Raw genomic sequence first — 21,499 nt, 5'->3', positions numbered from 1 at the left:
TTTATAGAGCTCAATGAAGGGGAAAAAATATCTGTTGCTCTACATTTGTGGATTTACGTAGGTGACGTCACAAGAGGCAGATAAGTGACTTTTGGCATATTCTGGCATCGATTCTGAAGCCTCCWACTCAAATGTTCAGTTTTTAATATTGACATCTTTTTGTCATTCTGTGTTCTTAAATACAGTTTGGATATAGTTTGGAAGCCCTACAGAAAAAAACAACAAAAATTTTTCACAGGTAATATCAAAGTGCTTCTCAAAACATGTAGGAAAAGCGCATCAAAATATGAATGAAAATACATAATCATATTTGAAGAAATTTGGTGATGAAAAGTACTCAAAATAACTCCTGTTCCATTGCATGATGTAAAATGCATATGGAAGTTTATGGGAGAAAAATGTTTTATGTAAATAAGGAAACATTGTATAATGTTCAGAGAGAGAAGTATGAGAGAGCTTCTCAATGTGTGAACTGAACTGGAGTCAGAGCTTCAAGAGCCAGCACACAAATTTATGAAGGATATGTGCTAAACCTGTCGCATCGMTAATCTTRCGCTACTTCTGAACCTGAGACGATGGTCTTTCTTGGGAGAATAAAAGCTGATTTTCATTCACCAGRATTTTTCAAAAATCTCTGAAACATCAATGGGAACATTTGAGTATATTTTAGGATAAAGTCATTACATTTGACCCCAAAATATWCCCAAAATGTTCCCATAGATAAGAAAAGTGACACTTTTATCAATCTAGTAGTTTTAAACTCAGCATATAGTTTTTTATRTGCAGTTTTTCGTAGATTATATCGTTCCAAAGTAAACGCTTACGATATTGACTCATCCTATTTTCCTATCAGGAGATGCGACACGKACTCTTGCCCCTCAGGCTGGGGAAGTCGGTTTTTAAACCAGATCAGGTCTGATTCCAGTCTGAATCTGGGAACAACACATAATACATCTGCAGGCTCACAACACAGTGTTCTCTCATAAACAAGCAAATCATGAACAGACACGTTTTTACTGGTTTCATATAATTCATCTTAAATTTGTTTTAATGAGTCAGTTATATACAATGTAAGATCAAAAAAAAGACATAGTGGCAAAGCTCACTTAGCAAAGTTGGAATTGTACAATGATAAGTATAGCGTGATTAACATTGAGGGGTTCATTCCAAGTGTACGTGAAGATCAGTGTATTCTCATTTGTAGCTTTTATCCCCAGGAGGGACTCCGAGCCGCTAACGCCACGCCAAATACACCCAGCCCCCTCTTCCCCCCCTCCACGACTCCTCAATCATTTTTCCAACTGTTCCGTAGTGACAGTGTCGTCAAATACTCTTCAATGATCTTCAGTTAAAAATAGTCAAATGTATATTGCGCCAGTCCATGAATGAGTGAAAAAGCCTCTGTTAAAGACTCGGCATCATTTCAGAGAGAGAGAGTTCACCCCTCTCGCTGCTGCCGCCGCCGCCACCGCTGCTTCTTTTGCTGTAGGAGAAAAGAGTAAAAGATAGATAATCAGATCTAGATGTTAGGACATGTACACAGTGGCGGCGTAGAAAACTGTAAGTGTGGCTCTTTTCAGATAGCCGGCTATCTTTTGGCTTCCAAACGACTTAATTTCTCATCTTCTGCTGCCTCATATTTTAGATTAAGTTGGCACATAGAAATATTTTAAACTATAACAAATCCCTTTGCATTCAGTTTWTATGAATTTTATTTATTTGTTTTGTTATGAAAGCAAGCATTCTTATKTTTGTGTAAAAATGTAATAACATTTTTTTGTTTAACACAAAAACAAATGAACAGAACACTGCAAATAATTGTATAATCCCACATGCTTACACGTGATTGGCCAAAAGGCTGTAATGCTACCAATCAGAACAAAGCTCTGCCAAAAGGAGGGCAGAGCCACTGAGAGTGAGAGCTGAGCAGCCAAAGGAAAAGAAAGCGAGGAGCCGGTTCTTCGGATTCACTACAAATTATCGGTTCTTAGAGACAATTCTTTTTGAGATCTGGAGAAAACGTTGATAAGGTAACATGCTTGTCAGAAGTTTAGAGRCTAAAGTGTTGCATCCAAAGCTTCAACACAAGCAGGTGTGCCAAAAAAGTGCAATGGTAAAAATCCGTTCTGAAACAAATGTATCAATAGCAACTGTAATAAAATGGAGTCCACATCCTTTATTGGATCTTGGGAAAATATTCTTACCAGGGTTGCGCCTGTCRATCTGCCCCGATCTCCTAAATTTTGGATTATCGCGATTGGCCGATATTTACATGTGAAACCGATTTTATCTACCACTGTAAAGGTATGAAAATCAGCCACTCAGTCCCAGAGGTTTAGCTAATTTACTCATTGGACACCAAACAACTTTTCATTAACATTTKGTATCTGCACTACCTCATGTGCAGATAAAACAAGATGGTATTATTTCACAAGTATCGTTTAATGCTTTTCAGTAAAATTAAATTTAAACGGTGTTTTGTGACCTTACAATACCTGACTGTAAGTTATTCAAAAAAAAAAATGTAAAAAATAGGTTTACCTTTTTTCTCCTCTTCTTTCTTTTTTGCTGCCTCCTCTCTTTGTTTCCTGATGATGGCGAGGCGGGCGAGGTCTGCTTTGGCCTGGTCCGTCTTCCCGGCCAGGTGCATCTTCATGTACCGCTCCTTCGCTTTCTGCTTCTCAATCTCTTCTCTGTTTATGAGAAAATCAAACACTCGATATTTATGAATGGGATTATATAACTTTAGCATTTGAATGTTTCTTTTTCGTGTAACTTCTTTTGCATTGAACAACACCAAATCACAAACTGCGGAAGGAGGATCAYGCGGCATTTTTGTGGAGATACTTGTCAAAATATGCTAACAATGTGCCTCACCAAGTCCAGGACTGGAAATATGCCATTGTGGATGTTATGTAAAAATCTTTTTTGATCACAAGGAAAGAGCCAGAAATCACAAACCTCTCTCTCCTTGATAACTGCCGCGGTTCATCCAGTTCAATCTGTGTCACCTTCTTAGACTTCTGAGCCACTCTGTTGGGATTCTCGATTTCTATCAATCCCTCCACTCCAGCTCTCTTTCTCTACAACAATAAACAAATCGAGGGGAAAATGACAAGAATTAACTTAAAAGAATAGAATTAAGATGTAAATATTTGAAACAAAAGAATTAAGATCTTAAGAAAATTAAAATGATAAAATAGTCCTGAACTGAGGATTAAAGTGTCAGTCTGGTTGCATGACTTTACCTCAGTTCCTGGAATCTCTAATTTTTAGCCTCTCTTTGATATTCTAAAGACACTCACTCATTGGCTGCTAAGGCCTGTCGACACAAATGTAGAGGTTTATGTCGCCACCATATGGTAAAAAACACCATAAACATTTCACATGTAATTTTTTAAGTAAAGCCACTCTAAGGTGGTGCCTTGAGGAACTCCATAAGTTATATTTGGTCATGTGGTTTTATAAATGCCTTGAACCAAACCTGAATACTGCATACAGTATGATTAGGTGTGTGTTGAACTGTGTGTGGATATTTTAACAGAGCAATGGTGGAAGGGGGGCGATGTAATACCAGGGAATCGTCGTCGTCACTGTCCTCCGAGTCAGATCCCGGCAGTTTCTCTTCTGCTGTGTCTTTAGGAGATGCTCCTTCTTCCCCTTCCTCCTCTTGTTCATGCTGTGACATAAAAATAACATAAAGCAGAGGTAGGATACACTCATTAGCACGTTACAAAAAAAAACCAGGTTAAGAACACAAAGACTCCACTCAAAACACCCCACACTGGTGATCATGATCATACCAATAAAGTATTTTTTTAAGCAGTTATGTCACCCTCAGCTGTTTTTGCTGTTGATTATTTATTAGGGTAAAATAAATATCACTAATCAGTTTTTTCTATTGATGTTAGCAATAAAGATGTACATGTGAATATCCTTGTTTGAAATAATTACTAAATTAAACTTGCTTGACGCAACTAATTTACTTTACTTCAAGGGAGGGAAAATATTTTTACGCTGTGTAATTAGAAATACAGTGGTGCAGTTGGTAGAGCTGTTGCCTTGCAGGAAGAAGGTTCTGGGTTGGATTCCTGGCCCGGTCTTTCTGCATGTTCTCCCTGTGCATGCGTGGGTTTTCTCCGGTTACTCTGGTTTCCAGTCCAAAAATATGACTGTTATGTTAATTGGTCTCTCTAAATTGTCCCTAGGTGTGTGTGTGTGTGTGTGTGTGTGTGTGTGTGTGTGTGTGTGTGTGTGTGTGTAAATATGGTTGTTTGTCCTGTCTGTCTCTGGCGACCTGTACAGAGTGAACCCCGTCTGGAGATAGGCACCAGCAACCCTCCCGATCCCACTGAGGGRCAAGGGTATAAGAAAATGGATGGATGGAGTTCACTGTATGAGCAAGTAATAATCTGGTGTACCCTCTTAAACCTACCTTTTTCCTCTCCTTTTCTGCTTTCATCTGAGCATCTATCTCCTCGGGGCTTGTGTACGTGCGCATGCGACCTTTGTGGCCACCTTTTTTGCCTGAAACAAAACGAAACATTACATCACTCGTCTCATACACAGCTGATTACATTGTATACATCTGAAGAACCGAACAGTGAACAGACGACTAATATAAGACAAAGATGACCTTAAAACATATTTTAATAGCTTTAATAGCTATGTCTCCATTTGAAGCTAAATTAAAATAACAGCTAAACGGGACACCGGTGGGTGTACTAAAACAGCGCGTCGCTGGTATCGTTTTCCCTTCTCGACGAGCACAAAAGGTGAACAAAAACAGGTTTTAAAACCAATGTAACATGAGTAGGCATGGTCTTACCTCCTTTTGGCATTTTGTAAAACTACGTCGTTGTTACAACTTATCTAAAAGGAAAATACTAACAAAAAACATAAATGTTAAGGCAACAGCATAAACTGACAGCTGGCTAAACTCTGAGGCGAAAAGCTGAAGCAACTCTTTGGGGCTGAACCATCTGCCTGACGGAAAATATTTTGTTCAAGAACTTTGTAAAGATCCAGAAGGCAATTTTTGTTGCTATAAAACAAACATAAAGGCGACACATAATTTTAATATAAATAAAACTAAATATTTTTTCTGTTTAAAAAGAAATATGATGACTTGTGTATTTTACTGTACGGCGATTTACAGGAGCGCCAAAGTGATGCAATAGGCCTTGGAAAAAAATCAAACCTTAAGTTTATGTTATTGTACAAAAGTACTCACAGACAAAACACAGGTTTAAATAAACTCTAAAATKTTATTGATAAAAGATTATATTAAAATTGGTAACCTCCAGCTACARAGAAATATGTTATTTTTAACTTAGRGATGTCGTCATCAGTCSCCTAGATTACGTAAAAATTGCGCGCCTGACACGGGCTCGGCGTCGGATACTTGAAGATCGAAAACACCAGAAGGTTCTGTTTYGCTTTAGTTTTGTTCAAAACAGTCAAAATGCCGAAAGTAAAGAGGAGCAGAAAGCCACCTCCAGATGGATGGGAGCTCATCGAGCCCACTTTGGATGAGCTGGATCAGAAAATGAGAGAGGGTAGGTCCGTTTTCATACGGATGTTTAASGAACGAAATAGCAGGATAATAGGATACAGGAAGCCATTGAGATAAAGCGTAATGTAATTTCTTTATTTGAGTGTAATTTTTATGTTTCCTCCCACCCAATGCTTTGGTAGTGKGCCTTAGGTATTCAAATTAAGATAGTCTTGCAGTATATTTGGAAAGAACTTCCAACATGAGCTGCTAACGTTAAAGCTACCAGTCAGATCGGTCTCTAAAAATTGTCTACTCTCCTTTAGATGTACTTTGTCAACTATAGGACAACACTAGATAGTGTTTTTTTAAATTAAATACATTGTTATGTAATAAAGATAAAAATCTACCCTCCAAAATACTAGGTACATCACGTATGCCTCTAGTGACATCACATAAGGCACAACCAGACGACTAATAAGAATAAGAACAATCAGTTTCATTTAAAATGCCCTTAATATTTCCAATTGAAATTTCAAAAGGCACATTCACACGCCGAATTATCTATTTATTACCTATGTAGTACATCCATCTGTATTTTTTTTCTTTGTTCGTTTTTCCCAAAAGTAAAACACTGGGAAATGGTTTGTGAAGGGAACCAAGTCAAACAGGAGTGATAAGATTTTGTTTTCAAAGATCTAAAGAAATAATTTGAAGACATGTTGTTACAGCTTGGCTTAAAAAAAAAAATCCAGCATATTTTACCAAGCAGGTTCCAATATTTTCGCTTTTATTCCTCCATTATTTTTGCTGTACTTTTGGTTAATATACAGTATCTGAATAATGTATCCAAATATCTTTATACTAATTTTCTTCATCTGCTCTCTGTGTCCCAGCTGAAACAGACCCTCATGAGGGGAAGCGGAAGGTGGAGTCCCTCTGGCCGATCTTCAGGCTGCACCACCAGCGCAGTCGGTACATCTACGATCTCTTCTACAAAAGAAAAGCCATCAGCAGAGGTACGGAGATGCTTAACACCATGATCTCAGTGTTGTTTCTCTCTCTCCTTTTTTGACTGCTTTAGTGGTTTTAAGTGTGTCTGTAAACTTTAAAACTATAACTTCAAGTCAAGAGTTCCTGTGCAATTTATAAATACATKAAATGAATGTTTTCCAGGTCAGGTCAGTTTAGCCAGATGCTGTAATTTCCAGATGTGTTTTCCGTACTGTTACCTATTCGTTTTCCCATTGATCCATGCATGTGTCAGTTTCAATTATTCATCCATCCATTTGTGTTTATCCATCAATCTGTCTATTCACCCAACCTTTCATCTACCCACTTGCTATCCCTTGGATTACCCATCTAGTTTATCCATCCAGTGATCCATGCACAAATCTGCTTAKYCACAAATTTATTCATTCATATTTGAAGCCTGACTCTTTCAGGAATATGAAATTTTACATTTGTAATTTAGAACAGGTGCAGAAAGCGATAAAATGTCGACAAAAAGATGTGCAGGARCCCTCTATAAGATAAATGTGTTGGTTTCTCTGCACACGAACCACAACGACTCAATTTTCAATTGTTTCAATTGTTTGTTTTGTGGCAGAGTTATACGACTACTGCATAAAGGAAGGCTACGCAGACAAGAACCTGATAGCCAAGTGGAAGAAGCAGGGCTACGAGAACTTGTGCTGCCTGCGCTGCATCCAAACCCGAGACACCAACTTTGGAACCAACTGCATCTGCAGAGTCCCCAAGAGCAAGCTGGAAGTCGTAAGTCTGACAAAGTCGTTTTTACTGTCTGCTGCCGAGATCGGTCCGGTCTGATGTTAAGATGGTCTGTGTTCTGCAGGGAAGGATCATTGAGTGCACTCACTGTGGATGCAGAGGATGCTCCGGCTGAGTGTGTTTGCCTCGAGGACTCCTCCGGTTTTCATAATACAAGCATGGAGAAATTTTTTTTTTAATTATTATTATTATCATTATTATTTCATCTGCGTCAGAAACGCATCATTACCTTCACCGTCAGCTGCCCTTACGTGGGATCAATGTTCTGTGTTTAAACGCAGTAAGGCGATGGGAGAACACGGAGACCGGGGGCCATTTTTTTCTTGTCAGTTTTTCCTGTTTGTGCTTTCTGTTATTGAAAGTTGTGGACCGTTTCTGAGTCAGACCTGTCATTCCAGACAGCCATGCTCGCTGTGAAGGTCGGTTCTAATGCGTTGGTTTTCATTTAAAGTAGATTGAAGTATGCTGTTTTTTTTTCTCTAGTTTTTGGATGAAAATCCTGATATCTTTCATTATTATAGTATGATTTTTAAATAAAACATTTCAGTCATTTCCTGTCGTTTTGTGCTTTTTGTTGGCATTTTATCACAATTACAAGTTCAGTATCACCTATTTTAGCTGTCATGCTGTTATTGAAGCATAGTAGAAGAATCAGAAGTGGGAAACATGGAGCATTTCAATAAGGCAGAATGTCAGTCTTCGTTAATTGAAACTGATCAGGTGTTTTAAATATATATTTTTTGCTGTTATTGCTGTAGTTTATTACGCCACAAGAACAACAAACAAGGGGCGTTCGGTCGGGTCTTCCTGCTTCCTTACTGAATATTTTGTGTAAAGACGTCAAAACCTTTAAAAAAAATTTTTTTTTTAACTTCGCTATATATATAGTAATTAGTTGATATAAATCAGAACTATTTGGGCTGAAGACCACCAGGTCATCTGTATACACAAGATGGTGTTACAGCTAAATAATTCATATGTTTATTAGCGTAAAACTGGAGTCAAAATGTCCCAATCGCGACGGATAAACATGGAACTATATATGTAGTTCTTCAGCTTAACAAGAGGAGGCAGCGTTTAGTTTAAAACATGGATGTCTGAACCTTTTCCAGCAGGGGGGCCACAACTGTGAAGTTCGTTAAAAAATAGGTGGGGGCCACAAAYTTTTATCTCTTATGAAAAATGTAAAAAGATTTCTATTGCATAAACAAAACTAAATGCACAATATGTTAATGGATTGCACTAGCCTGATTTCTACATAAAAAAGCATTCGTAAATAATTTCAGATTTATTTTAGGCTACAAGATACGAGTCCCTCTTGTTTGGTTGTTTTTAAAAACGTTCTTATTTATCAGCTCAGTTTAATAAATGTTTAAATGTTTTTGAATTAAACTTAGTGGTGCAATCTGCTACCAAACTAAAGTGAAAATAAAAAATGTGGCCATTAAGAGATRAAGAGCTTCTGTTAAGTTTTCAATTTTAAGATTTTTGTTTGCTTTGGGTTTTTTTTTTTTTTTGTTGCTTTTATCAGTAAAACTTTCACTTTGTTTTCATCTCACCATCAACAGTCTGGTGAAATAAATCTATGCTATTGACTCTGAAATGTTTTCTGCCATATGAAGTATTGACCTGGTGSAACTAAATGCAAATAAAGATAAAACATTTCAGGTTTTGTTTGCTAAAAACCATTGAAAACCAAATATTTTCTTTCCTCTTCACAGTTGTGCACTAATGTGTGTTGATCCATCTCAGTGATGTCACCGGCTACATCAGGGCCGGGAGATAAGCTCATATATTTATTATTAATGGGCTGCSAGTACCACACTACATGACCCATAATTCACCACAACAGCTATTTACAGTGTAACTGTGGGTTTGTGGGCAGGGGCATGTCTAGATTTTTTTTTTCCTGATTAGAACAATCTGTGAAATTTTGTACAAAWTTTCAAGCATTCAAATTCTGTTGTCACTGTTTGTTATTTTAGTATTTTACCAGGGAAAAAACATTTGTATTTGAGGAAAAAGTGGGGAAAGTTGGATCTAAATCATTGCATGTGATTGTTAATGCTTGAATGATTTAAACCATGTGTCAAACTTGAGGCTCGAGGGCCAAAACAAGCACGTCATAGCTAAAAGGGACATAAAAGTGACTTCTGTTCATCATGTGGTGGTGACATTTAGTTCAAAATGGCTTCCAAACACAGTCTGACTACATGATCAATATAAAACCTGAAGGGAAGTTGAGATGAAGCGCATCAACTCCTTCTCTCAGCATCCCCGATCGATTAAAATCCAAACGAGCATCTCCTCCTTTTCGTCGCTCACAAATCAGAGTGGAAGATTCGGTTTTTAGCCATTAACTGCTGAGGCAAACTGTAGTTTACATCTCAAGCTGTGCACCGAGTCGCCCACACGCCTCCTTAGCGCAGCATCGCGCTGTGAGGACGGATCATATTGTTGCAGACTTGTTTTCACATCAAAACACCTTCACATCCTCTGCTCCCGCAGGGCAATTAGAAGTGTTTCGCAGATGATGAGCATTTATTATTCATGGCACCTCAGATGCTTGCACATCCGTCATCGCTGAGGAGAAAGTCACGCAGACACACACAGACGAGGCTGTTCGTTTTACTGGAGGGGAAGTTTCATCTGAACACACACGTTTGCTGTGTGTTCAGCAAACGTGAAAGTCTTTGTGGGGACTTTCCATTGACTTCCATTCATTTCTACAGCCTAAACCTTATCCTTATCCTTATCCTTATCCTAATCCTAACCCAAACTCAATTCACACCTTAGTCCTAAATCTAACCCCTGACCCAAAAACAGCGTTTCCCCTTGTGGGGACCAGGCTTCGGTTCGGTTCTCACAAGGAGCAGCAGGTCCCCACAACGTCGTATGCGTCATGAAAATGGTCCCCACAAGGTATTACAAACAAATGCACACATACACCCCCGAGCAGCAGCAGGCAAAACAAAAAGAAGCAAAAACAAACACAAAGGCAAACAGGAGGACATTCACATCGTGCTTTATTCAAATTCAAATTCCTCGCAGGGCCGAACCTGCAGTTTGATGAGATACAAAAAGCAGACATGATACGGCAACGTAAGGACACAGCGGCATGGCTTCTCAGATTACATTCAGGGTGGGTTTTTTTTGTTCTTTGTAGTTTTTTTTATTTTTTTTGCATGACTAGGACAAAAACCCAATAAATCAGGTGCATCTCTTCATCACATGCTGCACCAATATCCACTTAAGTAGTAGTTCAAAGCCCTGCTTGTAGTGACCTTTAAACTCTGACCATGCAGTCATGTAGTTACCATCCCACAGAATCACAGACGGCACAAAACGCAAAGATAAGCCACTTTTAAAAGCTAAATCCTAAACTGGGAGTGTTTATCCTGCAGTGGGCCACCAGCAGGCGCACTAATTAATTGGCCAGAGAATCGACTGCTATGTCCCTGCAGGGCTCAGTGATCAGCAGATTAAACACACTAAAATAATAATATTAAAACCTCGCCTCAAGTTTAATTAAAAAAATCCAGAAATGATTAGCATTATGGAAACAACATGACTCAATAAATTAGAATGTCCTTGAAAAGTGTAACTTATAACATTCAAGAAGATGGTAAAATGGAGCAAAAATATTCAAATTTCAACCCCCCCCCCCTTCTCTTCATTTTGATGATTGTGGTTTGTAGCTGATAATTCAAAAATATATTTCAGATATAGCATAAAATATATTTTATTGCAGAAATGTCACATTGTGACCTTCTAAATGTTGACCTGATAGTCACTGAAGATGCGTCACAGAAGCCTATAATAACCATGAACATTAATGGAAAGTTGAGTGGAAGGAAAAACTGACTAAAAAAAAAAATGTGCAGAAGCAACAGGGGAAAAAGCTTATGTGGAAAAACATCTGCTGCCGATGTCATGGCCCAAGTCCAAAGTGAAAGCAGCCGGCTCAAAGATGCATTAATTCACGCAAAAGGAGCTCCATCTAAATTAGTGCATTTAAAAAGGACATATTTTTAAGTAGGCTGAGCATTTGTATATGTACATACAACATAACTATATTTTTGTTTGTCTTATGTGACATTTAAAATTTTGAGAGAAGTTGCATTTGGGGGGGAGGGGTTAAAAGCCATAATCATAAAAATTAACAGCCATAAACACCTAAGAAAAATTACTGTGTTACATTTTTAATAAAATTAGTGACTGGTTGATTTTCTCATTTATTAAGATCCACCAATATGAATTTAATCAGGATAAAACTGGGTTACTTCTTCATTTTCTGACAGATTTCAAATCAAATAACCTGCAGTACATATTTCCCCCTTTTGAATGTGTTTTAGTTCTCAGACAAAAGAAATGCAAAAAAAAACAAAACATCATTGCCGATTTCAAGGAAAACCAAAAATCGGTATTAGCCTGTAAAAGTCTGATTGGTGCATCTGTAGTTAATAAAGTTGAGCAGGTGTCCTGCATTAAACTTCTGTTGGCACAAGAAATAAAAGTTTATTGTTAAGAGCATTAAAAGAGTAACTGCTTTCAGTAAACCGTATTGTAACAAAACTGAAATATTATCAACACAGTGATCACTCTGACACAAGACTGTCTCATGCTGACAACACGTCACTCTCACACAACTTTAAGACAACAGTGAAATTCAATACATTTAGGTTAAATAGCTTTAAAATTCTCCTGTTTAATAGTCAAGAAAATGCTCTCCAGCAGCTGGTCCCAACTATTTGATCGGTAACGTTTCTCCTGACCGACGGGATTCGGTTCTCCACCACCTCGGACATCGTAGCCCTGAAATTAAAAGCTTAAATTTACGTAGGAACGGTCGTACAACGCGTAGCCATTTGTAACAAACTGGACACTTGTCCATTTCTGAAGGAATGTGGGCTGTAAAAAAAACAACAACAAAAAAAAAACATGTTGGCGAGCATAGAATAAGGGACAGATGGACGGTCCCAAAGAGAGGGGCTAGTTTCTAAAACCAGCTGCACGCGTTTCACGAACAGCGTCTGTTCTTGGCCAACAGAAAATGTCGGCATACGAGGCGCTGCGGTGCTGAAAAACATGTTTACATGTAGTGCGCAGGGTATAAAAGCTGTCAACACATATGCGGCGCCGTTTGTGAAGTTACACAGTAAAAAATGAACAGCATTTTTTTCCTTTTATTTAGCTTGTCACAAGTAAAACATTGGGTGCTCATTTTTCAAAGTCCTATTTGCACCATGTTGGAGACAAACTAAACATTTAACTTTCAAATTAAATATCTAGTTAGCAAGCTAGCAAATATTTAGCTTGCTAAATATCTAAATATTAAACTTTAAAATTAAATATCTAGTTGGCAAGCTAGCCATATAGCAAATATTTAGCTTGCCATCTAAATATTTAACTTTCAGATTAACTATTTAGTAAGCCAGCAATATAGCAAATATTTAGCTGCCTAAATAACTAAATATTTAACTTTGCTAGATATTTAGTTTGGAAAATAAATATTTTACTTGAAAATTAAATGTTTAGTTTGGAAAATAAATATTTTTGTTTTAATCTAAATATTTAGCTTAATAGCTTATTACTTAATTTGGCACTAAATATTTAGTTGGCTAAATAAATATTTAATTTTGAGCTAGATATTTAATTTTCAAACCAAGTACTTAGCTTCTCAGCTAAATATTAAACTTGAAAGCTAAATATTTAGTTTGCGACTAGTTTGTGAATTACATATTTAGTTTCAAACTGACATTTATAAATGTAGGAATAACATGGTGAAAATATTGACTTTGAAAAAGGAACACGCACATTTAAAAAAAATCTACGACAGGCTAAATAAGCCAAATTATTGCTGTTAATATTTTCCCTATATGTAACTTTGCAAAGGGTGCTCCGTAAAGCCATAGGCAGTCGAACCAGACGCTACAGTTCTTTGCCGGTTTTGCTTTTGCTTCAACATGTATTCGTAGGCCAGTGTTCATCTGCTCCGATATGGAAGTGTCGAGAAGAGTCGGCAGAGACATTCGGCTCAGGTTTCTCTGCCACCAGAGGAAGGTGTGAGATCACAGAGATGCACAGTGAGGCAGACGGAGATTAAAATGGAGAAAAACAAATCAGTGCAGAGATTTTGTTCTTATGTAGATCACTCCTGGTCCGAATGGCCCCAAAGTATCAGCGGTGACTTCCGCTGAGAGGTGTTGGAAAGGATTCCAGCTCCGCCCCTTCCCCTTGCGGAATCAGATCTTATATAAAACGCTGGTGACGTAGTTAAAACTAAAACACGGTACGGCTGCGCAGCCGTCGCTGTTAGCGGGCTGCAGGTACCGCTGAGCGATGAGCCGGCTGAGGTAGAGCAGGATCTGGCCGTCCTCCTCGTCCAGCCCCAGCTGCTCCTGCAGGAAGCCCCGCCGCCGGGCCTCCACCGCCTCGGGCCCCTCTGTGGGGCTGACCGGCAGGTGGAGGTGGTGCGTGAAGGTGAGCAGGAACGCCCTGGCCGCCAGGCGGCAGAGCGCGCTCTGCAGGTGGAGGAAGTAGGTGGAGCCGCGGCGGATGTAGGTGCGGTGGTCGGCCATGTTGGCGAGGAGCTGGCCGCGGTACTGAGGGCAGCGCAGAGTCTTCATGTCGGCGTCCAGGATGGAGATGTAGCGGCTGTAGCGGGACAGGGAGTAGAGGGCGCTGGAGCCAGCGGGAGAAGCAACCCTGAGGGAGGAGACGACGATTACATCTACAATTTAACCCTGCAATTAAACATCATGGGAGTAAAAGTCATCAAGTTAGAGCTGATGGTGATTTTTGTTCTCCAGGGTCGAACGAACGGATCGGTCCTCCAGCAAGATGCTCTTAGACCACACCCGTTTTTCTAACCTCGACAAAGTTCCTGGCATAATTCATTAATCTCATTTGCGGAATTGGCAACATTAACATCATTGCTCAACAGAAAAAAGTAAAAACTTTGAATCAAACTACTAAAGCCTAAAATTTCATGACATTCATGCCCAGCACTGGTGCAAAAAGTAGGAATACGCAATATGTGACGCATAAGGAGTCAAGGTTCTGTTTGCAGAAAGAGTAGAAAAGAAACGTTCATGGACAGATGTGCGTGAAAAGCCGCAGGGCTGTCAGAGTGAGTCACCGAGGGCTGAGTCAGAGCAGATGAGTAAGTGTGGCGTGAGGGGTGATTGAAGCGAGATGATGATGTCATCGGCTTCAGATTTAACACTTGCAGAAACGCCGCAAAGCCCTCAAAAATTCAAGGTTTCTTCCAGGTAAGTCGTGACTGATTTGGTTTCATGTTCTGCAGCAAATGTTGCCATAAAAGATTTCATCGCCAATGAATATTTTCACGGTTTCTCACATATTTCCGCGGACCTCAGTGCATTCGAATGGATTTGCATGTGATAAATTTAGACAAGTTGAGCTTCTTAGCCAAATCTTTGCAAGACAAGTCGAGCTCAAATTCACAATTGAATTTTGGCTGGATTTTGACTAGGCCATTGCAACACTTGAATCTGCTTTTTTATACAATTTGAGTGGCAGAATTGCAGATCTGGCAATTGCACTAGAAGGTGAACACCTTCCTCGGCCTCTGATAGGTTTGTTTTTTTCCTCCTCTTCATCCCTGCTGGAGAATTCGATTCCCAGCAGCATGACGCTGTCCTTATGATATTAGTGCATTGTGCATGTGTTTGCCAAACTTTCCCACAAACAGCATTAGCTTCTTGGCAGAGGCCCCTTTGAAAACCAACAGACCATGCTGCAAAATATGTAAACAAACTTTAGAATTTGTTCTAAAAGTTTGAACAAATCATTTGCCTTTACTTCACTTTTATTTATCATTCATTAATTATTATATTTGTTAGCATAATGCTGTCGCATACCTTCTGATTTTAGTTGGTCAAGAGTTGTCAGGGGTTTTTGGTAGCAGTGACCTCCACAGCAGGGATCTGTTTCACGGTTGCTATGCTAGCGCAAGGAGCTGAGCAGCTGGATAAATCTGACTGGCAACCAATCAGAAAGATGAGCAAACATCATTTTAAGTTATTTAAACTTGGTTTTTTTGTTAATGATTGAAAAACAGATTCGATTTTTATGATTTAAAAAAATGGATGAAATGTATTTGATTTTTTTTTTTTCTAATTTTCCCTGCAGCTTTTTGAGGCCTCTCCAGCGCCCCCTGGTGGAATCCACTTTGAAAAACATTGTCATAGTGGAAATGGTGTTTAAAGTGAAGTGCAGTAGTTTTTCCACCACAAGTAGCGTTTTGAACGAAGGTGTTTTCTTCCACATGTTTGCTGTGTCCCCTTCTTGGTTTGTTGGGGAAAACTGAAAACAGCATTTCTTCAGTAAGGAATTTATTCTTGCCACTCTTCCATAACAAGATTAAAAAACCCCAGGGGTCGGATTTTAACTATAGATTGGTTGACTTTGTTGTATGCAAATAAAACGACGTTTCAATCTGAAAAGTGACAAAATGTGTAAAAGTTCCTTGTTTGTAAACATTTTACAAAGCACTGTACATCTTAAATACTAAAAATCAGTAAAAAGGGTTAAAATGTAATTTGATTTTGAAGCAATTCTTACCTTTGCAGCCCAATAAGTTTCCACCTGTGAAGGTCGACGAGGGTGAAGGGACAGGACAGCCAGGGTTGGACCCTCTCTCCACTCTTGCCAGGGTTGGGTACGAAAAGCGCCAGAGCAGACACGAGGCGGCGGACTCTCCCCTCGTCCGCCCCGAGCACCACCAGCGTCCTGCCACTCAGCAGACACCACAGGGCTTGCACTGCAAAGGAGTACTGGCGCACGAACCTCAAAGCGCCTTGCCCGGCTTTTTTCCTCTGACGGAGGGTCACCGACCCCCCGTATCCGAGCGGCGAGGCGGCCCGGTCGGAGCCCGTGGAAGCACTCATGGTACATTCCAACCCGTCCTCCATGGAGCTACGAGAAACTGCGTCTCCAAAGACGCCCACGGGAAGCTCCAGCCCAGGTGGTGGACTTTCTGAGCATGGGGAACCCACTGTGTACTCATCCTGGATGGGGTGAAGGGCGTGGGGCTCCTGGTTGACCACCAGAACCTTAGAGGGGTTGAGGGTAGAGTTTGGACTCAGGCAAGGCACAGCGTCAGGGTCAGCTGCCTCATAGAGGAAACCCTCTTGGGCCATACAGCAAGCTGTATCCATGGGAACCAGCAGCTCCGAGTGCATTCCCACCTCACACCCGCCATCCTTTCTGGCCTCCAGTTCGGACACGACTTCCAGCAAAGACACGGGGGTCTGGTCTTGTCCGGTATCACAGTCATCCTCCCCAGCAGTGGTCTCCATGTCCTCGCTACTGCTTTCCCTTTCTGGGTAGGTGTTTTGGTCGGGTTCTGGTGTCAAGTCAGAGTCCGGATCAGGACCTTCTGTATTTATACTCGCAAGACTCTCTTGCTTCTCAGTTTGATCTGTTCCACTTTTATCGCTGCTGAAGCTTTCTTTGGTCCCTTCTGAGCTCTCCTGTGTCTCCAAGGTCTGGTCTGAGGGAGAGGAGTCCAGATGGCTTCCCAGAAGTCCAAGCTCCTGAGTAGTGGCGGCTTTACAAGCCAGGCCTAGCGGACCTTGAGATTTTAATCCATTAAGCTCAAGAGCCTCTGACCCCAGGACGATATGAGGTGGATTCAAGTGCATGTAGTTGTCTATGGCATGATTCACAGCGCAGAATGGTCTCAGTGTCTCGGCTTCATCCTCAACGTCATCAGTGAGATCTGCCTCAAACAGGAAGTTGACAATTTTTTGATTCCTGCGCAGTGACTTGTCCAGGCGGCGAGTGTAGAGGTAACACAGGTCGCCGCGGAAACTCCTCTCAGTCTCTTTCAGAAGCTCCACGGTGGCCTCGTAGAAATTCTCCTCACACAGTTCTTGCAAGGTCTTCAGGCGTTTGTCAAAACACTTTGCAGACTTGGCTTTGATCAGCTGTGGCGTGTATGACGGCCTGCGTTTAATACCCTCATCATCGTCTTCATCCACCTCTTCTTCCCCTCTGTTTTCATCGGATTGAATCTCGTCGCCTTCTCCTTTGGGAACCCTTTGGCTGTAACCGAGGGGATTTGCCAGCTTGGCGTATTTGTCCAACAGCTCCTCGCACTCTCTCAAGCACTCTGTCATGCACTTCTGGCACGAGACGGCGTGCGGATCCCGCCGTGGTCGCCGATGGTAGGCACTGATCTGCTTCAGAAGGTCTCTGTGCTCATAAATGCTCTTCTCCACGTTGGCCAGCTCATTGGCCTTTTCTACAGCATGGGCAGAGTAAACACACTGAGGCCCCGCCTCTCTCTGCAGGCCCTCCTCCCGCTGCAGCACCGAGTGGGTGTACCTGAGCAGAACAAAACAGATGCAGTGATAGGCATGGAACGGCACGGTCCTAAAAATACCAGTGGTAGTCTGCTGACTGATTGTTGGTTATACCGGAAAAACGTATTCTCAACCTTGAGTAAGTTGGTTATACCTTTCGACATAATATCTTACCCTACAAACTAACAATCGGGCAAATACTACCAGTCAGATACTTGGCTTCACATTGGAGACATACTTTGGTGTATGCAGGAAGGCTTGGTCATCTCAGTGCAAGAACGGTGCCAAGCTCCTGTGACTACAAGCCCAAATCATCACCCTGCTATCCCCGTGTTTGACATTGATTATTTATTCGTTTATAAATTAGTAGTTTATGTTTCTATAAAGGTTTACAGGTATGCAAGGTTGTGTGTGTATATCTGTGTGAGTGTGTTAGGATGCATCTGTATCTATTGTGTGTACTGTTCCTCTCTGTGCACTGTGAGCTTCTGTAAGCAAGGACAGATTCTTTGGATGTGTGAAAATACTTGGCAAATAAAGCTCGATTCTGACAGTTGGTATGAGTTTGGGTTTTCGCCATTTAACACGGGTCATTGTGATCCAACTGGTCTGCTTTGGTTGCGTTTGTTCAGCAGACATTGGTCAGGACGTCTTGTGGTTTGTTTAAAAATGAAACTTTGGACATCTAAGCAGTGCTGCTGTTAATTTTTTTTACAAGCTATACTAACTCATACGCATCATTCTGAAATGAACTCTAATAGTTCATAACTGAGTGGTTTTCAGTTAAGTACTTATCTACAGGCTTAGAGAGTTATCTTGGATAGGACAAGATTTGATTATCTCATTTACAGATTTTTTTTTTTTTACAGCTTCTTTAATTACCTAACCTCAACCTCTGACCCTGGGAGCTGATAGGTGGCATTCTGGAATGTTTTCCACATGGGAATAATCTTTCAGGGATCAATGATGATGGACTCCATTGTTTGGAAATAACCTAATAGCCTTTTGCAGTTTAATGCTTTGCCAAGTAACTCCATCGACCTTTCCTTTTCTACATTGTGTTGATGCATCTTCTAACAATTGAAAACTATTAGGCTGACACTGAAAAGCAGCTGAAACCTGTGATCATCATGGAGAGACTCGTGAATATTCAGCTAAGTTAATGCATTTGCTTTACAGCTTCTGGATTTTTGCCTGTTTTTTTATTTGAACGAAGACAACGGAACGTGTTTTTGTTCATCCAAGCAGGTATTCGCTTCATCTTAAAACCTTGTAGAAAGCACATCATTACTGTTATTTCCTCACAGAAAACCTTAGGAGAAAGATTACTAAAGTTAGTGTAAATAAAAAATAGACCGCCTAACGGCAGCAATTCTCAAAATCCAGGCTCATAAGCAGACAAAACAGCGAGTCAATCCTGAAACCGCTGATGCCCGTTATCAACACGATGTGAACGACATTGAAGCTTGCACATAAAAAACTGGGAAATGCTCAAGAATTTGGCGAGTTTTGTGATTTTATTCTTGGCCAACCAACAAAATTTTCTATTTCCAGCAAGAAAAATGAAAATTCACAACAGAACTAGAATCAGCCTAGTTAACCTTAACTTGTGCAAATCTCCATGGCTAAATAAGATGGGAGTTTTCGTAAATGTTTTGTAGCCGAAGACCAAAGGAAGTGTAGAGGGATATTGAAACTTAGCGGACAAGTAGATAATCTAATTTATTTTATTAATTGTGTCAACTTTAGTTGGCCATAACTTCAATTTATACCAACATTATGGTGTTGGGAACTGGTGATGTTTCCATAATATTCTCACAATAACGATGAGCTAAGAAACAGTTCATTACATATGTGTTTCCTAATTTCTTTCAAATAAATTTGCAAGTCTTAGACAAATCCTGAATTTGAGGCATTACACAAAAAAACTACAACTTTTTCATCTGTGTTTACTGCATTCAGAAAGTACATTTAAACATCTCCTGAAAACTGAAGACTCAAGAGATGGATTTATGACATAAGATGTGTCAGCAAAGTGGAATAGTTTCTCTTTCCACACTGTGTGATTTATTCTAAAAAATTGACATGGTGATAAATGGTGAAAATGTTAGAATTTCAGGTAAGATGGTTTTAGCTTGCAGAGGTCACTGCTACAAAGTTTCAGGAGAATCTGAGGTGGCCGAGCAGCGGATTACCCCTAATCTCACTGAGATGACACAAAGTGACCCTCATCACTGGTTGTTCTGAACCTTTGACCTCATCTAAAAATCTAATTTAGACCTCTGAACAAGACGTTTACACCTAAAATTTGAAATAAAGCTCTTACTCCAGGTCCTGGAGCTTCCTCTGGAGTTCCTTGGCGAATGCTCTTCTGTTCCCGGCCTTCAGACACTCCGAGGCCTGCGAGAAGCGGAGGGACAGCTCCTGAAACTGGAGCATGATTTTCTTCTCGTCTGCTGCTACGTACGCCATGCAGAACGGCCGCACGAAGCCCCGCGCCTCCAGGTCGTACAGGGTGAAGTGATGGACGTATGCGAACGCTCCCTCCTTCGAGTCTCCCAGGACAACCCTGGAGTCCTCCACAAAGCTGAGCCTCGGGTAGCCGGTGCCAGGCGGATGCCCCACGAAGGAGGCCTGGTAGTCCACGGACATGATCCGCAGGGAGAAGTAGTTGAGATCGAAGGTGCCACAGACTTTGGGATCACCTGGGATGGTGAGGAGAGGCTGGGGGCCCACCTGCTCTGAGAACTCCGAGATGAGGATGAAGTCTTTGGTGAACTTGGCGTAGGAGGTCTTGGCCCAGGGATTGGAGTCGGCCAGAGGGTAGAGGGGTATGGAGAACTCCTCCGGGAGATCCAGAGGGTCTTGACTTGCCTGCCCATATTCATCCTCTTTAGTGAAAGCTACCACATCTGGGGAGCCTATCATAGTGTTATTACTGAGGGAGGCATGAGAAGCAGCAGAAGCACAAACAGTCATAGAAAAGCCGTGTGTGGACAGCAGAGAGAGAGTCCATTCAGACTGGCCATCATCACACTGTAGTAAAACCTTCAATAAGGTGAAGCTGCTCCAAAGAACCTATTCTGATCGCCAAATTAACTCAACATCTGCGAGAAGAACTCCGCCAATTAAAAATACAAATGATCAACTCGACAAAAAATAAATAAAATGCCATCCAGCGCCTTGGCAGACAAAAGCCCTCYTCAGGAATCACAGTGTCCGGGGAGCCTGCAGAGCCTTCATGCTACAGCCGCCTCGCAGAGGAGCGTCCGTCCGTCCTCCTCTTCTTCATGTCCCCGTGTGGGGCTGCCGTCCCTCCGCTCTCTGGCGTCCGGATCACAGTCCGGCGCGTGGATCAAACGACATTGTTTGCGGAGAAAAACGCTACATCTGCCGTTCACGTCCAGAGACAGCCGCCATGATTGCCCAGCTGGATGCTGCCTGGTCATGTGACCAAAACTCCGCCCATCGGGGGGGGGGGACTAACTCCGCCTGAAACGAAAATGTTGATTTATTTATTTATTTATTTATTTTTAATTCAACAAATTCAGAAATATTAACTTCTAGTGTAATTACTTATAATAATATATTAAAAAAAATTTTTTGTTGAAAACTTTTTTTTTTTCGTTTTAATTGCATTTTATTAGCTAAAAAGAATGTGGTAAATAATTTACACCCATCTTAATCATTAATATAAATATATTTGTTAGTTTTAAAGCAATCAAATTCCTCTTGTATTTTATGACCAACTTTTGTTTGCATGTTTTCAATGGGGTTTTTTTTTTGTTGTTGTTGTTTGTTTTGCAAATAATCTTTGGGTGAGCTAAAAAAGTCTTTGAGACTGGAGGCAAATTCAAGCAAGACCTCTGGCTGGACTTCA

General features: G+C 40.7%; 3 protein-coding genes across 3 annotated transcripts; 1 reads left to right on the top strand and 2 right to left on the bottom strand.

Moving 5' to 3' along the window:
* Nucleotides 1-1,010: 1,010 nt before the first annotated feature.
* pdap1b (pdgfa associated protein 1b) lies at nt 1,011-4,965 on the bottom strand. The gene is made up of 6 exons (XM_008415579.2): nt 4,829-4,965; nt 4,436-4,527; nt 3,575-3,679; nt 2,962-3,083; nt 2,542-2,693; nt 1,011-1,483 (listed from the first exon to the last, which is right to left on the bottom strand). The coding sequence occupies exons 1-6, from the start codon at nt 4,839-4,841 to the stop codon at nt 1,419-1,421; spliced, it is 549 nt and encodes a 182-aa protein (XP_008413801.1). The 5' UTR covers nt 4,842-4,965; the 3' UTR covers nt 1,011-1,418.
* A 395-nt stretch (nt 4,966-5,360) lies between these two features.
* Nucleotides 5,361-7,837, top strand: bud31 (BUD31 homolog). The gene is made up of 4 exons (XM_008415578.1): nt 5,361-5,558; nt 6,391-6,513; nt 7,104-7,270; nt 7,350-7,837. The coding sequence occupies exons 1-4, from the start codon at nt 5,465-5,467 to the stop codon at nt 7,398-7,400; spliced, it is 435 nt and encodes a 144-aa protein (XP_008413800.1). The 5' UTR covers nt 5,361-5,464; the 3' UTR covers nt 7,401-7,837.
* A 5,272-nt stretch (nt 7,838-13,109) lies between these two features.
* Nucleotides 13,110-21,073, bottom strand: smcr8a (Smith-Magenis syndrome chromosome region, candidate 8a). Its single transcript, XM_008415577.2, has 3 exons — nt 19,946-21,073; nt 15,875-17,641; nt 13,110-13,993 (listed from the first exon to the last, which is right to left on the bottom strand). Exons 1-3 carry the CDS (start codon nt 20,596-20,598, stop codon nt 13,531-13,533), a joined length of 2,883 nt encoding a protein of 960 aa, XP_008413799.1. The 5' UTR covers nt 20,599-21,073; the 3' UTR covers nt 13,110-13,530.
* Nucleotides 21,074-21,499: the final 426 nt, after the last annotated feature.

The sequence above is a fragment of the Poecilia reticulata genome, linkage group LG8 (assembly GCF_000633615.1).
Source record: "Poecilia reticulata strain Guanapo linkage group LG8, Guppy_female_1.0+MT, whole genome shotgun sequence".
NCBI classification, from domain to species: Eukaryota; Metazoa; Chordata; class Actinopteri; order Cyprinodontiformes; family Poeciliidae; genus Poecilia; species Poecilia reticulata.
Note: the sequence above shows the minus strand (reverse complement) of the source record. Positions and strands in the feature narration are given on the sequence as shown.